This window comes from Phlebotomus papatasi, chromosome 3, assembly GCF_024763615.1.
Source record: "Phlebotomus papatasi isolate M1 chromosome 3, Ppap_2.1, whole genome shotgun sequence".
Lineage (NCBI taxonomy): Eukaryota > Metazoa > Arthropoda > Insecta > Diptera > Psychodidae > Phlebotomus > Phlebotomus papatasi.
In genome coordinates this window covers 89,470,231-89,495,846 of record NC_077224.1, presented here as the reverse complement: position 1 = coordinate 89,495,846, position 25,616 = coordinate 89,470,231, and the positions used below count along the sequence as shown (strand labels likewise).

The 25,616-nt window shown below is 29.7% G+C and overlaps 1 protein-coding gene across 1 annotated transcript; it reads left to right on the top strand.

The window, feature by feature from the left end:
* Positions 1-21,963, top strand: LOC129806308 (ATP-binding cassette sub-family G member 1). The gene is made up of 12 exons (XM_055854784.1): positions 1-503; positions 5,740-6,167; positions 10,504-10,621; positions 10,842-11,037; positions 11,178-11,323; positions 13,589-13,827; positions 13,906-14,016; positions 15,842-16,041; positions 18,877-19,045; positions 19,469-19,569; positions 19,633-19,788; positions 21,306-21,963. Exons 2-12 carry the CDS (start codon positions 5,912-5,914, stop codon positions 21,648-21,650), a joined length of 2,037 nt encoding a protein of 678 aa, XP_055710759.1. The 5' UTR covers positions 1-503; positions 5,740-5,911; the 3' UTR covers positions 21,651-21,963.
* The last annotated feature ends 3,653 nt before the right edge of the window (positions 21,964-25,616 follow it).

Here is a 25,616-nt window from a genome sequence, read left to right as displayed (position 1 = left end):
AACGAGGGACTTTATAGTAAAGTATGTATGAGAGGTCGTCGCGCAGTACGAGTTCGGGTTTCGACCTGAGAGCACGCATTCATATTCCCGCGTTCGTAGTGCATAAAGAAGCGTTACACAGATAATTTAATTTCATGCAATTTCGACGATTACGCGACACTTTTGAACATTCGCTGAAAAACTAGGTAGTTCTACATAGTGCAGTGCGGTAGTCTCCTAAACACCTCACCAACTTTATTTTATAATTTCAATATCGATAGTCGGTTTGTTTTTTTTCATCAGTGTTTGTTGGCAACATACCAGTACAGACTGTTATGCAGTCAACTTATTCATTCACAATTGTAAAAATATCATCTTCATTTTACATCAAATCCCCTATAGTGATATATGGTTGAATGTTGTGAAAAGTCTTGTGCTCTAAGTCAATATTGTAAAGCATTAAAGAGAAAAAAATATACTGTGATTTGCTAAGGAACATTTTAATCAGCATTCAATAGTCCACTGTGAGTTCTATTTGCTTGGGGAAAAATTATTCTAATAGCTTTCATACACACACTATCGAACCAGGAAGTGTACAGTGAGTTCGCAAGAAAGTACTAAAAACCGATAAATGTATCCAGTAACAGAAAAATCAATAGGATTTATCAAGAGGAAGTATTTTGTGGAATTTTTTTTTTGGCAAGATAAACCATTGAAAGTGTTACCGAATGAGTGGAAAAGTATTGGAAAATAAAAGACATTGCCTGAGGGAAGGCCAAATATAAAATAATGGTTTTTTTCCTCCAACAATTTTCTAACTATGCTAATTGATTGTTGAAGACACTAAAGCACTAATCAAAAGTCGTTGAGTTTGGTTCAATTAAAGTTGCGCTCGGTTGTGGCTCTCTTGAATGAACATTTTTGTGTTAAGGAATAAAAATTTATTGTCCGACATTGGTAAAAAGTATATACCCTAAAATATATTGCAGCTGAGGTTTGCCTTCAACTGACATCACGCTCACACTAGTAGAATAGTTTATTTGTGATGTTTCATGTGAAATTTTGTAGGGCTAAGGCTCCCCTATTGGACGTTTAGAACCTTTTATTTTCTAAAAAGTTTATAAAATTCTTTATGGAAAGTTTACCTTATGTTTACTTTATGAATAGTTTTGATAATAATAATCCCTTTGTAATGTGGAAGCTATTCTCCAATATGAAAATGTAACATGCGGATACCCAAATAATTACTAGGGTAGATTTTGCAATTCTTGATAGATTAAAATGCATTCGAAAGATATGCTTTGAAGCCGGTAGAATCCAAAATTGCGAAAGCCCATATCCCGAACGCCAAAATCCTAAACAATTGCCCTTTGCCTATGTAAGCGCAACATATAATATCCCAAATTGGGTTTTATCTCAATTTTATTCCTTTTAAGATTTTGGCTTTCGGGATTTTGACGCGGACTTCTTTGAAGCAATATCTATCTAAGGACACTGTACCAAATTTCGGCCAGCTTGCAATTTCGGACAGTGCTCTGTTCCTCAAATTTCTATGAATTTTTAATTTTTGCGATTTTTGCATACTCTATTCTAGAGGTTATACAATGTAAAAAAAAAGCAAAAAAATGGAGTAGAAGAACTCCAGAAGGGGATGGAACTATGAGAATCAAGATGGTCGAAATATTACCCAAAGCCATGTTTATAATTTTATAAAGACGATAAACTATCTACAAGGTTTCCAGCAGGACTCCTTAAAAAAGTAAAAAAAAAAATTAATTTGTATTAAAAATATTACATGTCGAACTCAAGACTTTGGCGATTGCGTGCAAATATGGTGAAATTTGGAACAGTTACTCTAACCAGAAAACTTCCCATTTTTTTTAATCTCAATAAAAAATATACATTTTAACCTAAATATTTGCCTGATTCAGTACCTTTGGCCACTTGTTTAAAATTTAATTTGAATTAATAAGTTATTAGAATATAGCATATTTTGCTTGTTAAAGCTATACCTATTCATTTATGTCCGAAAGTATTTACTCAATTTACTCCATCTTATGATCATATGAGAAAAATTGAACTTGTTATAAGTTTATTTTACTATTTGGGTAATACTTTAAACTAATTTATAATATTGCGCAAATTCTTCTTGTTCTGATTTATTTAACGTCAGCATTTTTCTAAGTTTCTAAATACTGAAGAACGGAAGCCAATACCTCCTTCCATTTGAGTTCCGGACCGGTTCAGACAAGTGACAAATGGAAACGAATAGATTCAATGATATGCGTATGCTCCAAAAATTACTGTAACCATTCGACAAGAACAGCGTTATGCTGACATTATTTTGCCACTTGAGTAATGATTTAAATTTATTCATAAAATGAAATAAGTTTTTTTTAAGAACTATTTAAAAAGAAATACTATTAAATTTATAAATGGCGGGGAGGGGTCACCAAAGATTCGAAGTGACTATCCCTTACCGTTTGGGTTGTAGACCGGACATAAATTGAAAAGAAAACGAATCGATTCAAAATATATGGGTGTTTCTTTAAATTCCATCAATTAGAATTTAGTTCCGTATAAAATAAATATACATAAATTAATAAAAAAAAGATTGTACAGGTAGCGTTTTGACCATTGACGTACAATTTTCATTTGACGATTGTTCGGTTTCAAACGGTTCTTGCTCACTTCTGATTTAGTTTATTTAAAATAGTTTTCTTTTGTCATAAAAGTTATAAGATTCATAGCTTAAAAAAATATATTAAAATATTTTTGATTTAGATATTCGGTTTTGTCCACAAACCTGTTAGTTTTTTTGTTGAAATGTACATATTTTCTAAACCGAGAAAAAACCTTAATATTTGATTTATTTAACTGAATTTCGTTCTAAAAGTTTGCTAAGATTTAATTACTTCAGTTCTATTCTGAATTAATTCCGTGCCTATCTATTTTTTGACCTTGAAATGAGTGAATGGGATTACTCTTTGAAGTTACTTGCGAAAGAAATCTCAGTTGACCAAATTTTGTTATCGCTATGTGCAATTATCAATGTACAATTTATCATAAAAGACAAATATGCATGATAGTAGCAAATTTTGCGCAGATAAGATGAAAGATAGAAATACCTTAGCTGAATTTCTAATCTAACTACATTATATAATCTTAATAAAAGAGAGTTCAATTGCAAATTTATCAAAATAGATTATCTTTAAAATTGCTTTGTTGGAAATTTCTAAACTGATAGCAAATTGAAAGGTTGACATGATAACTTTTTATTGATATCATAGATAAATTAGTATTACCCCCCTAGTTTTAGGTGCGATTCCTTGACAATCATACCTACTTCAATTTAATATCGCACTTTATGGATTCGTTTTCGACAGATGGTTTTTAATTATGAATAATCCATGAATAATTTTAAAAATTATTTATGAAAAAGTTAAATAGTAATCGTCAAGGAATTAAGAAGAAATCTATCGATTTGTAAGACACTAAAAGAGTATCAATAAAATCTAAATTTAAATTAATTTTATCTTGATTAAATAAATTTACTAAATCTTCTTTTTTAAATGCTTATGAACATGATCAAGAGTCGCACTTCTCTTTTTATTACATTTTATTTTCTTTAATTTGTATGCACTTAAATACTTGTAATTAAATTAATAAAAAAGTCAATAGATATCACGAAATTGCAATTAAAAGCTAGTAAAGTTTACACCTGAATAAAAATATGCAACTTCTATTCGAAACAGTTATATCTGCACTGTTTTTGTTTTGCATTTATGACTATTTTTTTTTCATTTTTATTGTATTGTCTTTTTATTATATCTTGATATATGAGATAGTAAATATCAGAAAACATTGTTGTTCCTATTAACATATTCTGCAGATATAATTGCTATAATGGGCAATATTTTGGCAAAAAAATGTTAGTAGGGGGAAGTGGGGCACCTTTGAAACGGGGTACCTTTGAAATTAGGCTTTTTCTCCTACTTTTGAATTGCACTGAACTTTACCATGAGATAATTTGGTTTCAAGATCAATTCAGAAATTAAAATACATTACGATAAATCTGAATTCTGAATTACTTTTTAAAATAATCGAAAAAGACCAAATTTCAAAGGTGCCCTACTTCCCCCTACACAAAATTTTTGTAAGATTATTTTTTAATCCCGATATTGAGGTTCGAACAAAATTCGAGAATTCAGCCATTCAGTAAGGTAATCCGGAATAATTTCTAATTTGGAATTTTGAGTTTTGTTCACTGTTTCTGATAAACTAAATGAGAATGAGAAAACCACGCTGAAATACAAACATATAGGGCCCAAATAACGGGGAGTGGGGCACTTTTGAAATTGGGCTTTTTTCTCCTATTTTTAAATGGAATTTTACCTTATCATGATATAATTTAGCCTCGCAATAGATTTGTTGAGTTAAATTATATTTTGATAAGGTCCATTTTTATTTAAAAATAAAAGAAAAAAAAATCCAATTTCAAATCTGTCGCAATTCAAAGGTGCCCTACTTCCCCCTAGACTCTGACTGATCATAGAGACTATTTTTCCCTTTAAAATTTTGAAATGAAAAGAATTAGGTAAAGAGAAATTATGTAAATGACGTTAATCGATGATCGAGTGTATGAAAGTTCGGGATAATTGTTTACTGACAAATTTTGAAAGCTAAATATTCTCAAGGATCAGCCTAAGTTCACTTGGCCCTTACATTCAAAAATAGTTCTTACTGATTTTTTGACGTTCCTCATTTAAAATAATGATAGGATCTCAAAATTCTGAATTATAAATGAATTCGAATTAAGGGGAACTGGGGCAGTAGTCAATATGGGGTAGTTGTAAACACTGCGATTTTTCAAATTAGATTTTAGGAGATGATATCTATATGAATTTATAGTCACTATAGGGATCCTTATCCACTGAAGAAATGGTTGTTATAAGTCCTTTAATCCGAGACATAGTTTAGAGTAAAAATTCCTCTCTCAACTCAGCCCAGTAATGCTTTAGTCTACCCAGTAACTTCAGTAGAACTTAGCCAAGAAGTACTTCCTTGTCCCTATAAAAACATTATCATTGAATGGTCGTAGACCAAAAGATATGATAATATTAATTAAAACCCAATGTTTTGCCCACTTGTTGCTTAAGAACTCTAAAGCCATGTACATTTTAATTCATTTTTCAACACCTGAAGGAGTGTGAACGCGAAAAATGATTTTCCATCAATTGAGTTCAGGTCATGGTTGTCCACCTTATTAGACGTTTATTGAAAAAAATTTATGATTGCGTAATATGGTGGAAAATTATACTAGAGAACATGTTAGAATTGCATTAGTGGAAAAGTGCTCTTTTGCGAAATCTCAAAATACCTTTTCAATCATCTATGAGTGCAGGGTTAGAAGTTTTATGCCTTTTTTTTTTCACTTAAAGCATTTCAACATTTTTCAGACATGAAGGTCTATTCACCTTGCCTTTAGAATCGAGTTTGCAATATTGTGAGTAATTCACTACATCGTGTTGACACACAACCACTTATTAACGACCAATTAAAATATATAATTGATAAATAGTATCACTGAACTCTACGATCTGCATTTAGTGCGTTCATCTTATGCAATATCTTGGGGATTTACTGTACTATCTTCCTGGGCTAACATATCAATTTTTGATTAATGACCTTGCATGGTTTATTTACTTTTTTTCTTATTGTAGTTTTTTTTCTAAAGTAATTTTTATTATTCTGTTTTAGGTTTTACCATTGCTTCTGCCAAAGCAGTGAGAACCACAAAAGTTGTATCGTTAAATCACTCATATATGTATATATAAATTACTAGTTTTTACTGAAATCTTCAGTAAATTATGTGAATAATATTGTCTGCGTGTGAAATAATATATAAAAAAGAATTAGTAGAAACAAAAACATGGCTAAAGTTGAAGTAAAACCAAGAAGAGAAGGATTAAAGTGCTGGCGTCGAGATGATGGTTCCAGTTCTGAAAATTCTGTTGTGGAAAGCAGTAGTGAGACCGATAGTCAACCAAACAATAATACAATGTTTCATACGCACAACATAGCACCGGATTCAACCTATTCCTTTCCAAGACGCCAAGCTGTCGATATAACATTCCAGAATCTCAAATACACCGTGAAATCTGTTAATTTTGGAAAATGTCAAATTGGTAAGTTCCTTAAACTGATTTTATTAATGTTAATTCTCAGCAATTTTCCATTTTAATTGCCGGAAGAGAATTTATGAAAAAAATCATACGAGAGATATTGCAAAAGATCAACATGCAAAGTTTGTTCAAGGCAAATCAATAGAAAATTATTGTGAGATAGTGGTTGGGCAAATAGTAAAAGTCTCGTATTGAGAATTGAGTGTTTTTTAATTGATTAGAATTCATTGGTTCGGTTAGAACATTTTTTTGTGAAAGAACTACTTCATTGTAATTAATTTTTAATGGACAGTGGGATAATGCTTTACTGAATCGCGTAATCTTATACAAAGTCATATTTCCTCGGCAAAAACTCTAGAACCTTTAAACGATTCTAGACTTTCTAGAGTTTTAAAAACAATTGAAACTAGGACCTCTGCATCACTAGCCTTTGCGTATTTGGTTCATTTCGATAGATAGATATTTATTTATCAATAAATAAGAATAGACACATTTTACAAATGTAAGAAGTGTTTGCTAATTGTGTCTACCGCCGTCTTAGCCTTAGCATACCTCCAAATAAAAACATTGGAAAAAACCCTTCGCAGGTTCTGTATAAGCATTTATAATGCGAATTTAACCTTGAAATAATGATGTTTTTATATCAACTATTGTGATTAGCATATTGCCAATAAACCGTATCACAAACCTCTATTAAATTTATTACATTGTAGATCATTTACTCAAACAGTAAACAAGGTTTTATTTTACTGTTTAAATCAAACTAGTTTAGAATATTCAATTTTATCGAGCATCTTAATATACCAATTTACTGTTTTATGACTGGCAATTAGTATTTTATTATAGACGGAGAACTAAAATGCTTTTGGTTTTCAAGCTTGAAGCACTTTTTGATTTATTTTTCTTAGGAAATGTTTGATTTAAGATTAATTATTTAAATATATTGCCATAGATTAGATTCATTAAAGGAATATGGAAAAAAAATTAAGTGTTCGAAGCCAGAGCGTGTGCGAAGCCTGAAAGTCTTCCCCTGCTATGAACTTGGATAAGAACATTTCGACCGAGATAATTTTATTTGGTAGAATTTTATTTAATAAAAAGTGAAACAAATAAGAAATTGAGGAAATAATCTGCATTTTCTAAATTACACAAACGAAATTTTAACAACTTTAGCATTGATCACAAATGATTAGAACGTTCTAAAATATTCTCTTGTTCATTAAGCTTCTATGCTTACCCCATTCAGGACTCGCAAGTCGTCAGTTTTTCCTGGTGAGGAACTTAAAAATGTTATGTCGATATATTCAAAGGCAGCCTGCATGGTCTGCCTTTGAATGTGTTTGGGCAGCCTTTGAATCTTAATTTTTCACTGAGAATATTAGGGCTGTAACATTAAACGGCCCATAATTGATTAGCATGAACCCTAATGCACTCAATAAATCCACCACTGTAGTCAAAATTCATTATACAACAACATTTTTTACATTTTTCTGAAGCACTGTTTTTCACTTGAAAATTTGTAATAAAACGCCATTGAATTTGACAATTGTCAGTTTGAAACATCTCGGCCGGACCAAGATAGCATTTTATAAGTATTTGTATGACATTCGTCAGACCAAAGTAGGAGTTCTATTCTGCTCCCGGACAGGAAGCTGTCAGATGTTTCAATGCATGGAAAGAGAGGATTCAAAGGCACACGACATTAAGATTCAAAGGCTGCCGCAGAGCAATATTTGCAAACTTTTATCACCCACAAAAATTGTCTCATCTGAATCAAAATGTATTTGGAGAAATACCATCCAAGAATAACCTTCTATGACTCACAATAGAAAATTTGTTCGAAAAATTATTTTAATTATGAAAAAACACATGAATTGTGGAACATCAAAATTACAGTTTAGAGCACAGTTTCGTTTTCTTGCCCTAGCACCTAGAAAATAAGAGCTAGGGTCTGCATTTTTTGATGACTTGTGAGGATTATGAATAGCTATCTAATAGTTAATAGAAAAGAATTTATGCTTTAAAGAAAAGTGAAAAACTTGCAATATTCAAAGGCTGCTGCATTCAAAGGCAGACCACTTTCCCCTAGCCTTTGCGCTGGGTATTTAAAATTTTACTGTGAAAGCAAACATTTCATGACCATAACCAAATGCAATAAATTCTACATGAGCTGAAAAATTCTGTAGCGATATGACAATGTCACATGGCAAATTTTCATGGTAAATTTGTGAGCAGGACAACATTAAATCGAATGGTCATTGCAAGAAGCTTTATTAAGCTCTTAGTAATTGATATGAATTTGACCTGCGATTATTTTTTTCGAATATGTCACATAAACATTATAAAATTTGTCATATGACACTGTCATACTGGTACAGAATTCCCCTACAGGCAACAAGATATAAATATCTGGGAAAATATTCATAGCATAATTAAATAATTAAAACCATAGCAACAAAACAAAATAATCTTATTCAAAATAATTTTTAAATAGTTTAATTTTTTCTATTTTTTTTTTAATTTAAGTCTTTAAAAAAAACTTGTTTTTATTTACTTTTTGTAAAAGACGGCATGAGTTAATTTGCTTATTTTAATTCTAAGCAATTAAAAAGCAATTAGAGTTTCTTTTTCTTAACTTAAAACTTCCTTTTGTTCATCACATGTGTCTACATTATTTTCGCTGTGAAATATTTTTGGTAACTATAATTTTAAACGAAATGGTTAAATGTTAAATATATAAAATATATTACAAATAGCAAAATTTTAACATTATATGGACGATTAGATCACCGCGGTGACCCAATTTTTCTTGCTCCGATAGCCATCTAAAGTTACCTATGTTTTACTCTAAAAAGTCGAATACCCAAAATTAATGAGTAATTTATGCATTAAAAGTAAGATTTTGATGTTCAACTTCAACAGAACTCGTACTAAAAATCAAATATATTTTTTTAAAATGGACATTGCATCAAAGTCTATCGCAAATCAGTTCAAAAGTATGGCCCGCAGGCAGATGTCAAATGCACATTAATTTGATAATTTCTAGCTCGTGATTGTCGAGTGATTCAGATTGAATCGGAAACTTTGTTTTCTACGTCACTGTTTCCGCTGAATTTCTATGTGATATTGCATTGAAAAGAGTTAGGGAAGCAAATCTATATACAACCATATCAGTGCAAACTATCGCAATATTTACCAAGATACCAATTCTATGTAATCACAGACAAAAAATATTTACATTTTCAGTTGATAGCAGATCAACAAGATAACCCATACTCTTCCACGAAATCCATTGTTGTTCTTTAGATTAGAAAAACAAATATTTAATTTTTAGTCCGTAAAAAATTTCTAGTATTGAATTCATTCGATGGAGAGAGCAGTAGGGGAAAGTACTGTGCCTTCGAACGTTCATGCCTTCGAATAATGTGGTTTTCTTTTACTTTTCCTATAAGAGACTTCGAGAGGACTTGGAGAGGATGCTTCGGGGTTCATAAAGAACCTTGGGCATCTTTCTACTGCACTGAGGAGAAATCCGAAAAGGTTAAAACAACATTCCGGAAATGTTAATTTTACCCTGCATTATTAATCCGAATTCGGTGTAAATATTATGCTTTTTAGGTGTATTATGGGTTAAAGTTACCCTTTTCCATGTTAATTTTACACTTAAAAAGGTGTAAAATTAACATTAAAAAATGTTGACATATTTTTACATCTAAAAAGTGTTAAAGTTACGAGGAAAAACTGTTAATCGCACCCTCTTTTTTTTCTCAGTGTGGAGATCATTTTGTCTCCTCATACGTGGTGCAGCAATTCCTGCTAAGGGATAGAGTTTGTCCACCAGACTGCTTTTAAGCACTCTGTTATAAATAAGGGCGGTATCGTGAACTTAAAAAAATGCCTTAATTAAGGACTGAATTAACGTACTTATTAATGATATACCATTCGCGCTAGTATACTGAGAAAAATCGGAAAATGTTAAAATAACATTCCGGAAATCGGTGTAAATATTATGCTTTTAAGGTGTATTAGAGGTTAAAGTTACCCTTTTCCATGTTAATTTTACCCTTAAAAAGGTGTAAAATTAACATTAAAAAATGTTGATATATTTTTACACCTAAAACGTGTTAAAATTATGAGGAAAAAAAAGTTAATCGCACCCCCTTTTTTCTCAGTGCAGGAATAATCGAATTTGTATGCATCCAAATTTGCAAGCACTCCGAGGTCGCGTAGGTTGGGCTTATCATTGGTTATGCGTCATAGGATCAAATTTAAGATTCTGGAAAGCTGGTATGCCTTGCATCATCTTGTTTACACATATTTTTTATTTATTTTTCTTTAGAAACTAAGGAAATTTTGAGGGGTGTTTCTGGATCATTCTCAAGCGGGAAACTTACTGCAATCATGGGTCCATCTGGTGCTGGAAAAAGTACTTTGTTGAATGTATTGGCGAGTTATGTGTGAGTATAATTGTATAAAGTGCATATAAAACGTTTATGTTCACTTATGTAATTGTGAGAAACTATCAATCAGTAATACTTTATTATGATAAGATTAAGAAGGTCACGCTTTCCTTTCAATAAAATACACACGATCAATGTCAAAGCCAGAGAAAATATTATGTCAACTTGGAAGAAAAGATTTCTAATTTCTTCTATTATTCTATGTTCTTATCTCAAGGGAGCGTGGAGTTTCTGGTACAGTGAAAGTCAATGGGAAGAATAGATCAGCAAATTCACAAAAATTCAGGGAAATGTCTGCATACATCCATCAGGATGATGCACTTCGACCCTGGCTGAAGGTGTCAGAGGCCATGATTGTTGCTGCCCATCTCAAATTAGGCTATAAAGTTACTTATGAATATAAAATAAACTTGGTGAGTTTACAGACACAGTCATTATAATATCACATTTCGATAACCCAGAAACAATGAGGCCATACAAGTCACTCTTAAAATAAGGAATATTTTCATCGAGAAACACTTAATTAATTAAATTTTATAAATTATTTTCTTAGGTGAAACAGATCTTAATCCTCCTGGGGCTGGAGAAAAGGTATAATACTTTCACTGCTAAATTGTCTGGAGGTCAAAAAAAGCGATTAGCAATTGCTTTAGAATTAATAAACAACCCACCGATATTATTCCTCGATGAACCAACAACGTAAGTTTATTTTTCATTTGCTTAGCTTTTTAGTACTTGAATAAATTCCAGTAGCTGGAGTTGGGTAAAATAAATAAATTCTTTTGTGCGCATGTTGAAAGGTCGTACAGTATAGTCACTTATTACTCAATTAATTTTTTTACTCGCCAAGACGAGCTGGCGCATTTAATTTTTGTAGATTGTGTTCTTTTAATGTTTTTATAATTCAAGAAATATATCTTATTATAAAATTATCTAAAATCTCAGTTTCCGTTTTACTATGGCTTCATTAATTAAAATTAAAATAATAATAGAGGAAAAATCGCTCTGTGTTGGAGCTGAACATAAATTAGTTTATCAATCATCTCAAAACAACCACAAAAGCATAATGACACATTTTGCAAAAAATCACATCACTTCTGACATTTCCATGAAAATATGATGGCTAACAAAGTGAATCTATTGTCGATTATCTTGCAATAATCACAATTGTTTTCTAGTGATTTAATTATAATAATAAGGCATATGTGTAGATACTGGGTGAATTCTAGGATGATTCTGAAAAATGTTCTTTAAGAGCGAGAAATACGTGTGGCATGGTTTTTCTCAAAATCAACGAACATTTTTCAGTATCTATTACCCCTATTACCTATTCTAATTAAAAACCAAATATTTCAAATGATATAAGAGAAAGTAGCCAGACCTTAAACTGGTGCTTTATTTCCCGAAAGTAAAAATTATATTTTATTAATACAATAGAATTAACAAAATATGAATATTTTTTATGGTGTGAGAACTAAAATATCTGAAAGCAATAGTGATCAAATAGCAGAACTCTTCCCAATTTATTCAACATATACTTTAAAAGATTAAAAAAGCAAATTTTTATTGTATTAAAAATAAATAAAATAAATATTATTCTCATAATGATTTAAGGATGAAGCTACAAATAGTAAAAATTTTTATAAAGTTTTTTTTTATGTAGAAAGAAAATAATGTTTTTCGTCCCACCTGCATCTAACTATGTTGATGTTAATAAATTGGCACTAAATTTCACGAAAAAATAATTTAATAAAATTTTTCGTAATTATTTATGAATTTCTATTGTGGACTTACTTGCATTTTTTCACAAATATTATTCATAACATGATCAAATTTTTTTGTGTATACTGACGTACTAATTAACTTTAATTTTTGATGGCTCCGACACATCTTTTAGATCAGGAAAATTTTAAGGAATCAAAATTCACGTCCCTTTTTCAATCTTTTTGCATAAGTCTCTCTCACTCGTTCGTACTCTTCGTACTTTTTCATACTTTTCTTCTTCATTTAAATATCACGCCAAATTTAATTTAGTTCAATCTAATTTGAGGTGCGAACGACTGGGATAGTTATTCAAAATGTTTGAGAAAGAAAGGGATATGAATTTTGACTTCATGAAATTTTTCTAATCTAAAAGGTGTGTTAGAGCTTTTAACTGAACAATTTTAATTTTGTTCTCGTTTTCTGTCTTTCCCCTAAAAAACTTGAATAATAAATTTTTATCGAATTGAGTTAAAATTTAGAGTACATGATCATTTCATGTTTTCGTACTTATAAATAAATGGTATAAAAATTGTAATCAAAGTCTTTGCTCAGTTTGGTTTTTGTACTTTTAGCTTCAGAAATAGTTTAAAATATAAATTCAAGCTGAATTTATTATTCCAATTTCCAAATTGGGGTTAATCTTGTTCCGAATTGGGGAACTTTCAAGCTTGTTGCAATTTAGTGAATGCGCCAAGGATCATTGAAATTCTAGAATTATTGTTACCTTTTCTATGAACTCTAAACGTAATTGAAACTTACAGGATATACCAAGTTTTAGTTGCGTTAATAATCCTTTTGTAGAACCGTAGCAAAATCCAATTTGCATTTCCTGAACTTCAGGCTTGAAATTCAGTCAGTTAGATCTTGGTGTACGATAGTCATTTTGCAATTAATCATTTTTGAATTTTGAATTGAACGTCTTGTCTCACTTTTCTTATGTTTAATTTTATTTGTTTAAGAATAATCACAAAATCTCTAAAATCCAAGGGAATTACGTATATCGCTATTTCCTTGAATTTGAGCAATAAAATTTATATCTTAAATAATAGTATACTACGCACACGATTGTAATTTTCGTCTAGTTGTAGTGGCGTATTTGGGATTGGGACTTAATTACAAGTTTCAGAAGAATATAAAAAGTACTCTGTCACGCAGTAAAAAAATATAATTGACAATGTGCTATTTAATGTGTCATTTCAGAGGTCTAGATAGCTCTTCTTGTACACAGTGTATTTCTTTGCTGAAGCGTTTAGCACAGGAAGGTCGAACAGTGATTTGTACTATTCATCAGCCTAGTGCTCTACTCTTTGAGATGTTTGATGATCTCTATACAGTTTCGCAGGGATATTGCATATACAGAGGACCTGTAAAGGAATTAGTTCCTTTTCTCACAGATATCGGACTTCAGTGTCCGAATTACCACAATCCGGCGGATTTTCGTGAGTTTTCCCGAAAACTTTTTCAATAGACAAGTAGATGACCTTTTGATCCATTATCTTTGAATATTCTTTTTGTAGTTATTGAAATTGCAAGTGGAGAATATGGCACAGATATGTCAAAGATGTCCATGATCGCCTCAAGTCGCAAGTGCGAAGATGTCAATGTAAAACACGCTGTGATACCTTCAGGTGAGTTAAATGAACAGTATTTTAATTGAGTGAACGTCATTAAAGACCTCTATCACCATTGAAACGGATTTATTGTATATTCTCCGTATAATTGAGTTTTTCTTTTCACCAGAGAAAAATATTTATTTTAATCAGAATATGAAGGTTCTATTTGTGTATTATTATGAGCATTTTGAGTTTTTAATACTGAGATACTTTAATAAACAACTTTGCCGGTAAACAATAGGGAAAATTACTTTCATAAATCCACGCACGAACTCTTAAGAATTCAATCTACTTAGTATTCATGACCTCATACGGATAGAGTTTGAAAGTGACTAAACAGATATGTAAATGATATTTGCAGAATATTTTGGAAGAGCAACAGCTCAGCTGTCTCAATAAGCGCTAAAGTACGTAGAGTTATTACCTCAATACACATTAATTACTTAGTCATTTCAGAAATATTTTTTTTTCTTATTTAACTTCATGATTGTCATATAAATCTTTCGGTACTTATTTTTTTCAATAAACACTTGACATTTTTGCTGAAATGATTTTGAAATATGCTTCGGAGGTTTCAATGTTTTGATCTTGTATTCTTGAAATAAAGAGATGGAGCAAAAAGAAGGTTGACAGTTCCCAAACGTTATTGCAACATAGTGCGTGCAATGGTTTTGCAATTTATACAATTAAATACTTATACGGTCAAATCAAGAAGTAGCTCATTCAGAGTAATCCATGGCAATTGTCTGCAAAAAAAAATGTTTCAAAAAATTCGCGTAATGGTAAGAAAATTTGAAAAAAATCCGAAATTATCGAAACATCCAAAAAAAAAGAAAAACAAATTCGAAAACCTTTCTTGGATGTTGCGAAATCTGTTACTGACTATCCCTAGAAAAATTGTTAATATCTACAAATTTTATAAAGCAAGGGAAGCTACAAAAATTAAGCTCTAGCCAGGCTAGAAGAAATCTGGAAAAAAACAAAAATATAGACCTCTATACTGAGATCAAAAAAAAAAGATCAAGAGATTTTCAGAAGTGACGTTTCGTTAATGTCCAGCGCACAATAACTTTTGTTTGTAAACATGTTTTCAAAATTTCCCATGAGACTGAGCGAGATGACTAGATCTAGATCTCACTCACTCTCATTGAAATGTCAAAAACATGTTTACAAAACAAAAGGTATTGTGCGTTGGGCATAAGTGTGGAACATTTTCAAATGGTTTTTAGCTAAGACAAGTTAAGTCCTGCAAATGCATCGCGTCAGAATTATGAAATCTTGATCTTGGAAATATTTGACAGCTTAAAATTTTGATCAGAATTAAGGCCTACTTTCGTGAAGCTCAAAAAACTGAACGATTGCAAACTTTTAAAGGTTTCGTAAGATCGGTGAAAACTGAGAAAGTTTATGTGAAGCTCAAAAATCTTAACATAATATCATTAGAGGTTTATGACAAAAAAAAACTTTGACAAATTCAAAAAAAATTTCCCGAGATAAATAATTAAGAGTATCACCAAAAAACAATTTTTCTTAATATACTCTTTTAAAATCCTCTAAGTAAGACGCTATAGATCCAAAATTCTAAAATAATTCTTGAAAAAATAATCAGCTATGTGAAACTGTCCCACCATTACCTGATCCTTAAATTCTTCACTAAACTAAAAACATTCAAGAAATTTCATGAGAATACTCTATAAAGTTTTGCAAAACCACAGAAACCAGAAACGATTGACATAATGGCAATGAATGACCTCTTAAGCTAAAAGCCTCAATTGTAATATCTAACCGCATAGAATTACAACATAATTGAGAATGAAACTATTATATTATGCAATTGCAGAGAATGAACTTGGAGATACAGGGTTATGTATGGACTTTATTCCTCCTCCTGAAAGTGGTGGAGTTATTCTATCAGAAGTGGAAAGGACAAAGAATCTGAAGGACGGTTCAAGGAGGAGGAAATCTCTACAAGGGGCATCTATATTAATGCAATTTTTCCTACTATTCTGGAGAAATTTAATTTGTCACAAGCGTCACCATGTAAGTAAATTTATATTTAAACTATAAGAGCACTTAATAAAGTATCGAACCAGTATGCTTCTCGATCTTCTTGCGCAGAGATTACGTACAATCCCACGCACAAAATTAAAATGTAATATGAATGTCAAGAGAAAAACAATGGAAATTATCAATAGGGAACTTTTAAGGAATTTATCTGCATTAAAATGCAAGTATTAAATATGCAACTACTAATAAAGTGATGGGAAAAAGTTGGGAATTTTTTTTTCGCGTAAGCCGTAAGCATTCCTAAGCTATTCTCTTGTTATAAATCTTATTTGATGAATAATGATGATATTAAAACGATGCATTTTACAGGTAACTGGCAAACGTGCAGAAAATCAGTCATTTGCCCATCATATGTGTTTACATTACATTTCATATCTTGTAATCTAATGCATATTCAAGACTATAAAAAAGAACATAATATTGGGTTGAACCTTTTGAACTGTGTGTTATAAACTAGTCCCCGGCGAATGGCCTTCAAAGTTGAAGCCAATTTCTTACTTTCACATACAAATGCGTATGGGAATTTTTCTGCACTCGTGATTGTTATGCTAAATATTTAAAAAGTGAGAAGTTTTTCCGTATTATAAGATACCTTTCCGTATGGAGGGATAAATATACTAAATTTTTGTTTAAATAAATTTTTTCCATGGAGCACTGTGAACTGAGTCCGAGATCAATTTAGGAATTGGCTTCAAATAGCTCCATATAAAAAAAGCCAACTTGCCAGGCTCTTGGTTATAAATATAAGAACCTGACAGTAAATTTATAATTTTACGCATGGAAACAAAAAAGAACTCTTTTGAAATCGAAATAGATCAATATTTTCATTTTATTTATTTTATAATTTGTATCTTAAAAAAAAAAACATTTATACATATTATATTATTCAGTGGAGAAGGCAAATACGAAAACTTTGTTAGATTCTTGAAGGAAACTGTGTGCCGCCAAAGGTTTCTCCTAGTTAATCTAGTCAATACATTTTTACAATAGTAAAAAAATCAATTTTAATTTATATTAAAATTGTTTAAGCCATAAAATTGATCTGTTTAACTATTGTAAAAATGCATTACCTAGATTTTCTAAATACGTAAGGTTCTGAACACACGACTTAAATCAAGAGACGTCTTAACGTAATTATAACCAAAATAATGATTAGACTAAATTTCCATCTGTTATCCAATAACTAAGACGTTTCTCATCTTAAGCCGATCTTCTTGATCTTCTTGATCTCCTTGATTAAGCTGAGACACGGCTTAATCAAGAAACTGATGGAAATTTAATCTAATCATTATTTTGATTATAATTACGTTAAGCCATTTCTCGGCTGAAGTCGTAAGTGTGTCCTGGACGTAAGGTTCTAATTGCAAATTTTAATAGAGACAAGATGCATTCCACATTCTAACAGAAACATTTTTTTATTTATTTTTCCTAAAATAATTTTCTAAAACCAATAACAATGAAGGAAAATTAATATTTTTTTCAGAAATGAATAATAGTACTATTTAAGATAAATAAAAAAAAATAAATTTGGTATACTAGAAATCAAGCATGATCGGCAAAAATAAATAATTTTAATAAAATTTTAAAATAATTAAAAAAATATATTATTATTATTAATTTTGTCACAATTTACGTAAGATAATTTTATTGACTTTAAAAGTTTCTAATTAAGTTACTGGTAAAATTTCATGTTTGGGTAATCAAATTCCAAATTCGAATTTACAGGTTTTAAAAATTAAAAAAGTAACTTACAACAAATTAAAAAAAATGTTTATGACTTTAAGAACATTGTTTAAGTAGAACACTACAATCAATACATGTCAAGTAAGCATGTAGCCAACATTAAATTATAGAATTAAGAATATAATAACTAAGAATATTAATATTAAAAAATTAAAATCTAATCTTAAATTTAAAATCCGAAATATTTTAGTGAATATGTTCTTGTTTTCAACCACATTTATTTCTCAACATGAAACAGATCATTTTAAAAAATCATGTTTTCGAAAACATATTGCTAATGAAGATTTCCGAGAATTCTTGTATGAGTTTATCCGCTGAAATTATGGTAATATTCATATTTTTTATGATAATATTCAGTTGGATGTTTTTATTATGAATGGGAGATTTTGGAATAAAGTAACCCTTGTTTTAAAGTGATCTTCGAGATTAATTTTGACTATTTTCTTATTAAAAAGAATTAAATGAAATAAACTAGAGGAGAATGAAATGCAAGTAAAGGAAGGTTCTCAGGTTTCGCACATACACTGCCTTCGAAGACTTGATATTTTTCCCATTTTTGTTTAATGAATCTGACCTAATTTTTTCACAAAAATGCGTGAATTAAGGCTGGAAATTATTGTATGCCATAGATAGGCCAGAATCACTTAAGGAACGTGGGAAAGCTTGAAAACCTTCCGGTTCTATTGATCATTCTTACTCAAAATCCGTTTCTTAAAACAGAAGCGAATGAGTATCAGATTAGATTTTTTTATTGCTGATTTTATGTTTTATTAGGGAGCGAAACAGTATAATTTTCATAATTTTGCTTTTGTAAATATCTTTTTGAAAGAGCATTATGAATAATCAAGATGTCTAGAACTAGATTTCTCAAACTTTTACGGAAGTGTTAATCGCTTGTTTTGTGTCTTCTTCATAAATTTAATACTGCGTTAGTTAATAATTTGAAATTCAAATATACTACGTTATTTCTGTATACAAACATAATTATGTACATTTTGCATATTTTGTTTATTTTAGTAATTTATACTTTGAAAAGAAAAAAAAAATTATCTTTCCTCTTTGCAGTACATCTTGGTATGTCGCATCCTGGCTCATACAATAATAGGAGCGATATTTGGATACTTGTACACGGGTGTTGGTCCCTTGGCTACAACAGTCTTCGGGAATTATGTTTATATCTATGGATCAATGCTTCTCGTAGTCTACACGGGAAAAATGTCTGTGATGATGTCATGTGAGTTCATTACCAAAACCCCATGCACTTTATGTAAATTTAATCAATAACAAACATCAAACTGCGTTGTCTTCTTCTGTTATGTATTCTCCAAAAATACGTGCTGAATTTAATTTAATGGAAGTGAATTTTTTACAAATCATTTAAGGTCAGCAGACTATTAAATTATACTCTTGATTTCATAAGATGTTGCAAAAAAAGAAGAAATAACACAAATAACGTGTTCCAACGTGCCAATGATTTCGCGGTCAGGTTCGACAATTGAACACGAATATTAATGTAAAGCATAACAGAATAGTATTGTATATTACATAAAATCATTGTACCTAATAATAAATACATTATAGGTTAGACAATTTTATTTTAGTGACACATTCTTTAAAAAAAAGTTTTTAAATGGTATTTTGTTTTTATTACTTCCAGTTCCAGTTGAAATGGAAATGCTTAAAAGGGAACATTTCAATAGATGGTACAAATTAGGGCCTTACTTCTTCTCTATTATTCTGTTTGAGATACCATTTCAAGTAAGTTAATAATTTTTTTAAATTAAGTTCAACCCTTTGAGCTTCAGAGAATATTTTTTTCAGATGATCTGCGCTAGCTCCTACTTGGGGATTAGCTACTGGTTGACAGGGAATTTTAATGACGATTGGAGATTCTTCTATTTTATGGTTTTAGCTTTACTAGCTACGCTAAGTGCACAGAGTTGGGGATTTTTCTTCGGTGCTACTCTACCAGTAAAGGTATTCATTAAACACCTAAAGAATATAATGGAGCTATTACATTTAAAAATAATGACAAAAAATATAAAATTTTCTGTTAATGTTTAATATTTGGAAAGAATATTCCTCAAAGATTTATAAATTCTAACCGAACTCATTTTGTCAACATTCGAAACGATGTTGACAAAATAAAGTAAAATTGTTGGACTATAATTCAGACCGAATTTCTTATTATGTTTTCAATTCATCCTAATGGTTTGCTCCTCTGATAAAACGTCCTTACTAATTATAGTTTCCCCAAATGTGTGTCGGCTCAAAAAGTTTTTATCGTTGTCATATTTTCCTAATAATTCTTAAAAATACAAATAAATTTTTTCGAAAAACATTTATGTACAGTAATTGTATTTTCTTATACCAAGAAGTTTTTGCTGAAAAAAAACAGGAAATAAAAAAAAATATTCAAATTCATTTATCAATTCGATAAATTTAAAGATTTCTTTTGAATATATATAAATATTTATAATAAATATGAATAAAGCAGATGGCTGGAAATTTGCAACAAAACATCCTGGATACCTAGAAGTGAAAGGAGTATTCAAAAAGTATCATTTTCTCTATGGTACACCTGTAGTTCCAATCGTCCTTAAAGATTTAAAAAAAAAACACTTTCCAGTAATCTAATGAGATTATTTTATCAACAAAATTTTGAATTTTAAAAATATTTCTAGTAAACACTATGTTTTGTGTCGAAAATATCACAAGAAATAAACTTAGATTGAAAAATTATAAATTTTTTGAATATTAAGTTATTTTTAAAGAATATAAAATATTGAGATTATATTTTCTGAAATTTACCTTTTAAAATTTTAAGAATTCACGTGTTGTTGAAACCTAATTTTTTTAAGAGATTTTTTGAAAAAAAAAATAAACAAATAAACTTACATTCCAGTAGACGAGATTACTGAACGGTTTTCAAACTCAAGGTTTAGCTTAATTTCCAAAGATGCTAAAATCTTAAATAACCTATTTCATTGTTTTTCTTTTTAAAATCTAAAAAGTTATTTTTATTTAATTTAAGTCAAAATTTTCCAAACGAGTTAGCTAATAAAGAAATGGAGAAGTTAAGCCATGGAGCTAAGCTTTAGGCCAGAGGTCCGCATTAGAAGATGAGTTAAACTCGTACTTCAACGAAGAATTTTTGAAAACTATTACAGATTACATTGTAATCTATAATAAATTGTAAAACTAAGAACTGTAGGAATTGTGAAACTATGTAATCTGATCATCTTTTGATTATACGTTAAGCTGTCCCTCGGTTTAAGTCGTAAGTGTGTCTAGAGCGTTATACTCAAAACGTTCAATAGGACAGCTTTTATATTCTATACAAGTCCTGTGCCAAATCGGTTATAATCCTATAATGAATTCTATAAATATTAATTATTATAACTTTATTTATTTATTCATTTATTTATTGTTTGTAATAGCTCCATAAGTTAACAAATTTTTATTCAAATATTTTTCTTTTCTTTGTACGAAAGATTGCTGTATTTGCTGGTCCTATAGTAGCAGTTCTGTTCTCCGTTTTTGGCTTTTGCAACAGATACATTGACATCACACCGCTTTTCCGCTGGATGTGGCATATCTCCTACTACCGCGTAGGATTCCACGGACTCCTCAACACAGTCTATGGCATGAATAGGCGAGACTTAACTTGCCCAGACACAGCAATGTATTGCCATTTCAAGAAGTCCAATGTATTCCTAACTGAAATGATGATTAATGACATCAGCATGGAAAGTGGCATCTTTATGATGTCATTAGTTATCATTGTAATGCACCTGCTAACTATAACAGTGCTCTGGGTGAAACTCAATAAAAGATAGCCAATCCCTACAAAGGATTTCAAAAGCTCTTAAAATGATCAGAAAAGATCATGAACTAAAAATGTATTTCGTCCGAATTGTATTTTTTTACTTGACATTTGAACATCACAATTAATTAGAATTAAAAAGGTTATTGTTTTCTAATTGATTGCAGGGGCACTTACTTTCTACTTGATTTATTTTTTGTATTAGATGTAAGAATTCTTCTGTGGTGTTCCTTGATATATTGCCGAATAAATTGCAATAATTTGTATATTGTACGTGGACTCATATTTTTTGTAATTTATGACAATAGAAAGGATTTACACTAAAACCAATTGATTTTTTTCGATGCTGTTTATTGGATAACATTTTGGTATTTTTTATGTTAAACTTTGAATATGTTTAAATGAGGAGTTCAAAGTATTTAAAGTTTTCACAAAAAAATGTATTAATAATAATTTTTAATTACCAACATTCATATTTTTTTTACATCCGAATTTAAATTTTTAGTGTCGGATTTTGTATACTCAAAAGATAGGGGAAATTACTCTTCCTTCGAATGTTCATGCCTTCGAATTATGTGAATTTTCTTTTGGTTTTCCCTAGAGACTTACACATTTTTATTAAATATTAGTTAATTTATTATCAATTATTGATAATTATGTGATAATTATGTGCAAGTCTTTTGGGAAAAGTAAAATAAATTCACATTATTCGAAGGCATGAACGTTCGAAGGGAGAGTACTTTCCCCTATCATTTTTCTTTTACTTAAAGAAATATTTAAAAAAATAAAATTTAGGATCTCTAGGAAAAAGAACAATATTAATAGCTTTTGTTTTTAATTTCTCTTTATCTTTTTTTTTAAATTTTATCCTGTAATACCTTCTAAATTTTTATTCAGACTAATTCACAGATTATGAAAAATATTCTAGATATTTTATAAGACAAGGCTTTCAGAATTCTCACACACTCAGACTTCGAACCCTTCTTTAATGAATCTGACTTATCTATGGCATGTTTTAATAGCTAGTATTTTCACACATTTTCTGGAAAAAATTGGTCAAATTCATTAAAGGAATATGGGAAACATATGAAATGTTCGAAGCCATAGTGAGTTCGAAGCCTGAAACCTTTCCCTATTATTAGGAAAAAGGAAATATAAAAGTTGATTTTAAAATTTCCAAACTCATGTTACCCCTTATTAAAGAATCGTGAATATCGCCTACATCGCGGCTAGTTTATTGTACTCTTTATAAAATTCAGAATTTGAATTTAATCAAAAAAATCGTTGGCCACATTAAAAGATTAATTAGATACATCACTAGAATCATTAGTGATCCTTGCATGTTTTCGCACGTAGGATCTCGTACTGTCCGCACGGAATTTTGCGATAAGGATTATGAGATCTACGGCGAATGGTAAGATTAGTATGTTCGACTTTAGAAAATAACGACTCAATTCAATCGAGAAATTCCTGACTTCAAATGGTATTTCGAGCTTTAAACTGCCAGAATCTAAGATTCTCCGTTGTTTCAGGAAAGTACTAGAAATTAATTCCAGATTAGTAGATAATATGAGTATGGAAAGTTCTTACTTCCGTTGAAAAATTGCTTTTGCTATCCTCTAATCTACTAAACTTCATCTCGATAGCTCATACTGTTAATAATAGATAAATGTTGAGTCAATCCCACAATAATGCACGCGATGTCCAAAGATAAAATTAAAGACTATCTTATATGAGAACGATACATTATAGTTTTTTCAAACTGCAGAAAAGTAAATAAATAATTGCGATTTCTTGGAATATCACATGAATACACATAATTTTCTTTTATTTATTCTCTCTAATTTTCTTGGCATGTTTAAAAAAAACTTTTCAAAGTGCATTTATGATTTTTTTCCTATTCAATACTTAATATTTTTCCGAGCTCATTCCATTGTTTATTATTGCGCTATTAAACTGCAAAGTCAATCATGAAAAAAATTGCTACGGCTTGTTAACAAATGTTTCAAAAATGCAAAACATATTTACGCAATATCTTATTGATACTGATTTCAATTATCCTTAAGATTCATTATTTTTTAGTTCTTTTTGATAGGTTATTAAAATAATTTTGCAGTAATAATAAAACTAAATACTCAAAATACTGTGATGTCATTGTATTTTATTATATCTACAGGAGCATGATAACAAACAACGCCTAAACTAAAAAAAAAAAACATGGAAACTTTTACTCCTATATTACTTTAAAAAAATGATTCTAAAATACCTGTTTTTGATCATAAGACAATTATAACATTTCTGAAATTATATATGACCAGTGCTTATAAAAGAACAAGAACAGCATGATAAGCAATTTTTTCAAAGCCTTTTTTTTACAAACTACTTGCACTTTTTATTTGATCCGAAATATTTTACCACAACTTCCAAGAAACCTTATTTTGACTTTCGCTTTTTTCTTCACTTTTCATTTCAATGAAAAAATTAATTAACAGAGACTTAATTTTATTTAGCAACAGCGGAAATTTAGAGGTAGAGATAAATTACCAAAAATTAGATTATACTTTTTACCAGGGACAAAATTAGAAAATTTCAGTATGAATACTAAAGGTATTATGAGAGAATACTTTAAATTCTAATAGATAAATTTGCATTTGGAATCAAATTAGAACAAGGTTGAGCAGTTAATATTATTATTCGTATTCTTAAAATTCACAGTTATAGTTAAAAGTAGAAATTATTTGATTAAAAAATTGATAAGTTTTTGACTTTTAAACAAACTTTTAAATAATGCCTATAAATAGGTCATAAATAACATGAAATAAATTAACCGATTTTAGTTTTATAGTACAAATTTTCTTAAAATTATCAATATTCTAAGAATCAAAGATATAAGAAGGCTTAATAGAACTATTGTACAGGTCACATCAAGGACAGTATTTGCGTTTTATGCAAAAGTAATAATCTATCAATCAGCTCTATTATTTGCCTTTTAATTTTTAGAACTTTTATTAAATTTTAAATATTTCTTAGTATTTACTAGTACGAGCAACTTATGAAGTCTAAAAAGCTTTTGCTGCACGTTTTTCATGTTTTCAGTCACTCAAAAATTCATTTTCACTGCATGTATTAATGAAACGTTTATCTCTGTGTGTGGATTTCTTGTATATATACAAACATAATTCTTTGACATGAAACGTGTGATAAATGTGAATAAGCTTAAGGCATTATAGATTCTTAAAGTGCTCAGTATCGAAATTAGCATATGTATTCTTTTAAATAAAATTAAATAAATTTGAAGGTATTTCACTATTACACATTTTGAAAGTTAAATAAAAAATAAACAGAGCTATAAATATGATAAAATTACTATATAAGAGTTTAAGATTTTTCAAAAACACTTGACAATTTAAACAAGACTCAAGTTTTACTGATAGTTTTTTTCACAAGATTGTCTCATTTTTTTTAAAATTCTAATATTCTTTTAAACGAATGTCCCGGTGCATATAACCTTTACGAGGACAGTCCGGTTGCAAGCCAAATTCGATGATATTTTTATTTTAAAAATGTATTCGACATCAATAATTTAATTTTAATTTGATTTAAGAAATTAAAAAAAAAACTCATTTTCAAAAGTTTCTTGACAAAGCTATATTCGAGAAACCAAGTGAAAAAAATTATAAAAATAATAACTTTTTAAAATTTTTCTTTTTGCAAATGAGTTCCCTGTAATCCATAGGCGTTATTTATGTATTTCAGAAAAGGATCATTCATTTTAAGACATATCAAAATAATTGTTTTCCACAAATTGACCATTTTTTATCGGTCAAAAGTTTCTTGACACATTTCTAAAACTTACTCAAAATTGTCAAATATGTGCAACTAACTTCTTTTAAATCAGCTATATTTTGAAATTGTGCCATTTGAGATATAAATGGTGCATTTGCACATTTCTAAAATTTGTTATGGTCAATTTATTCAT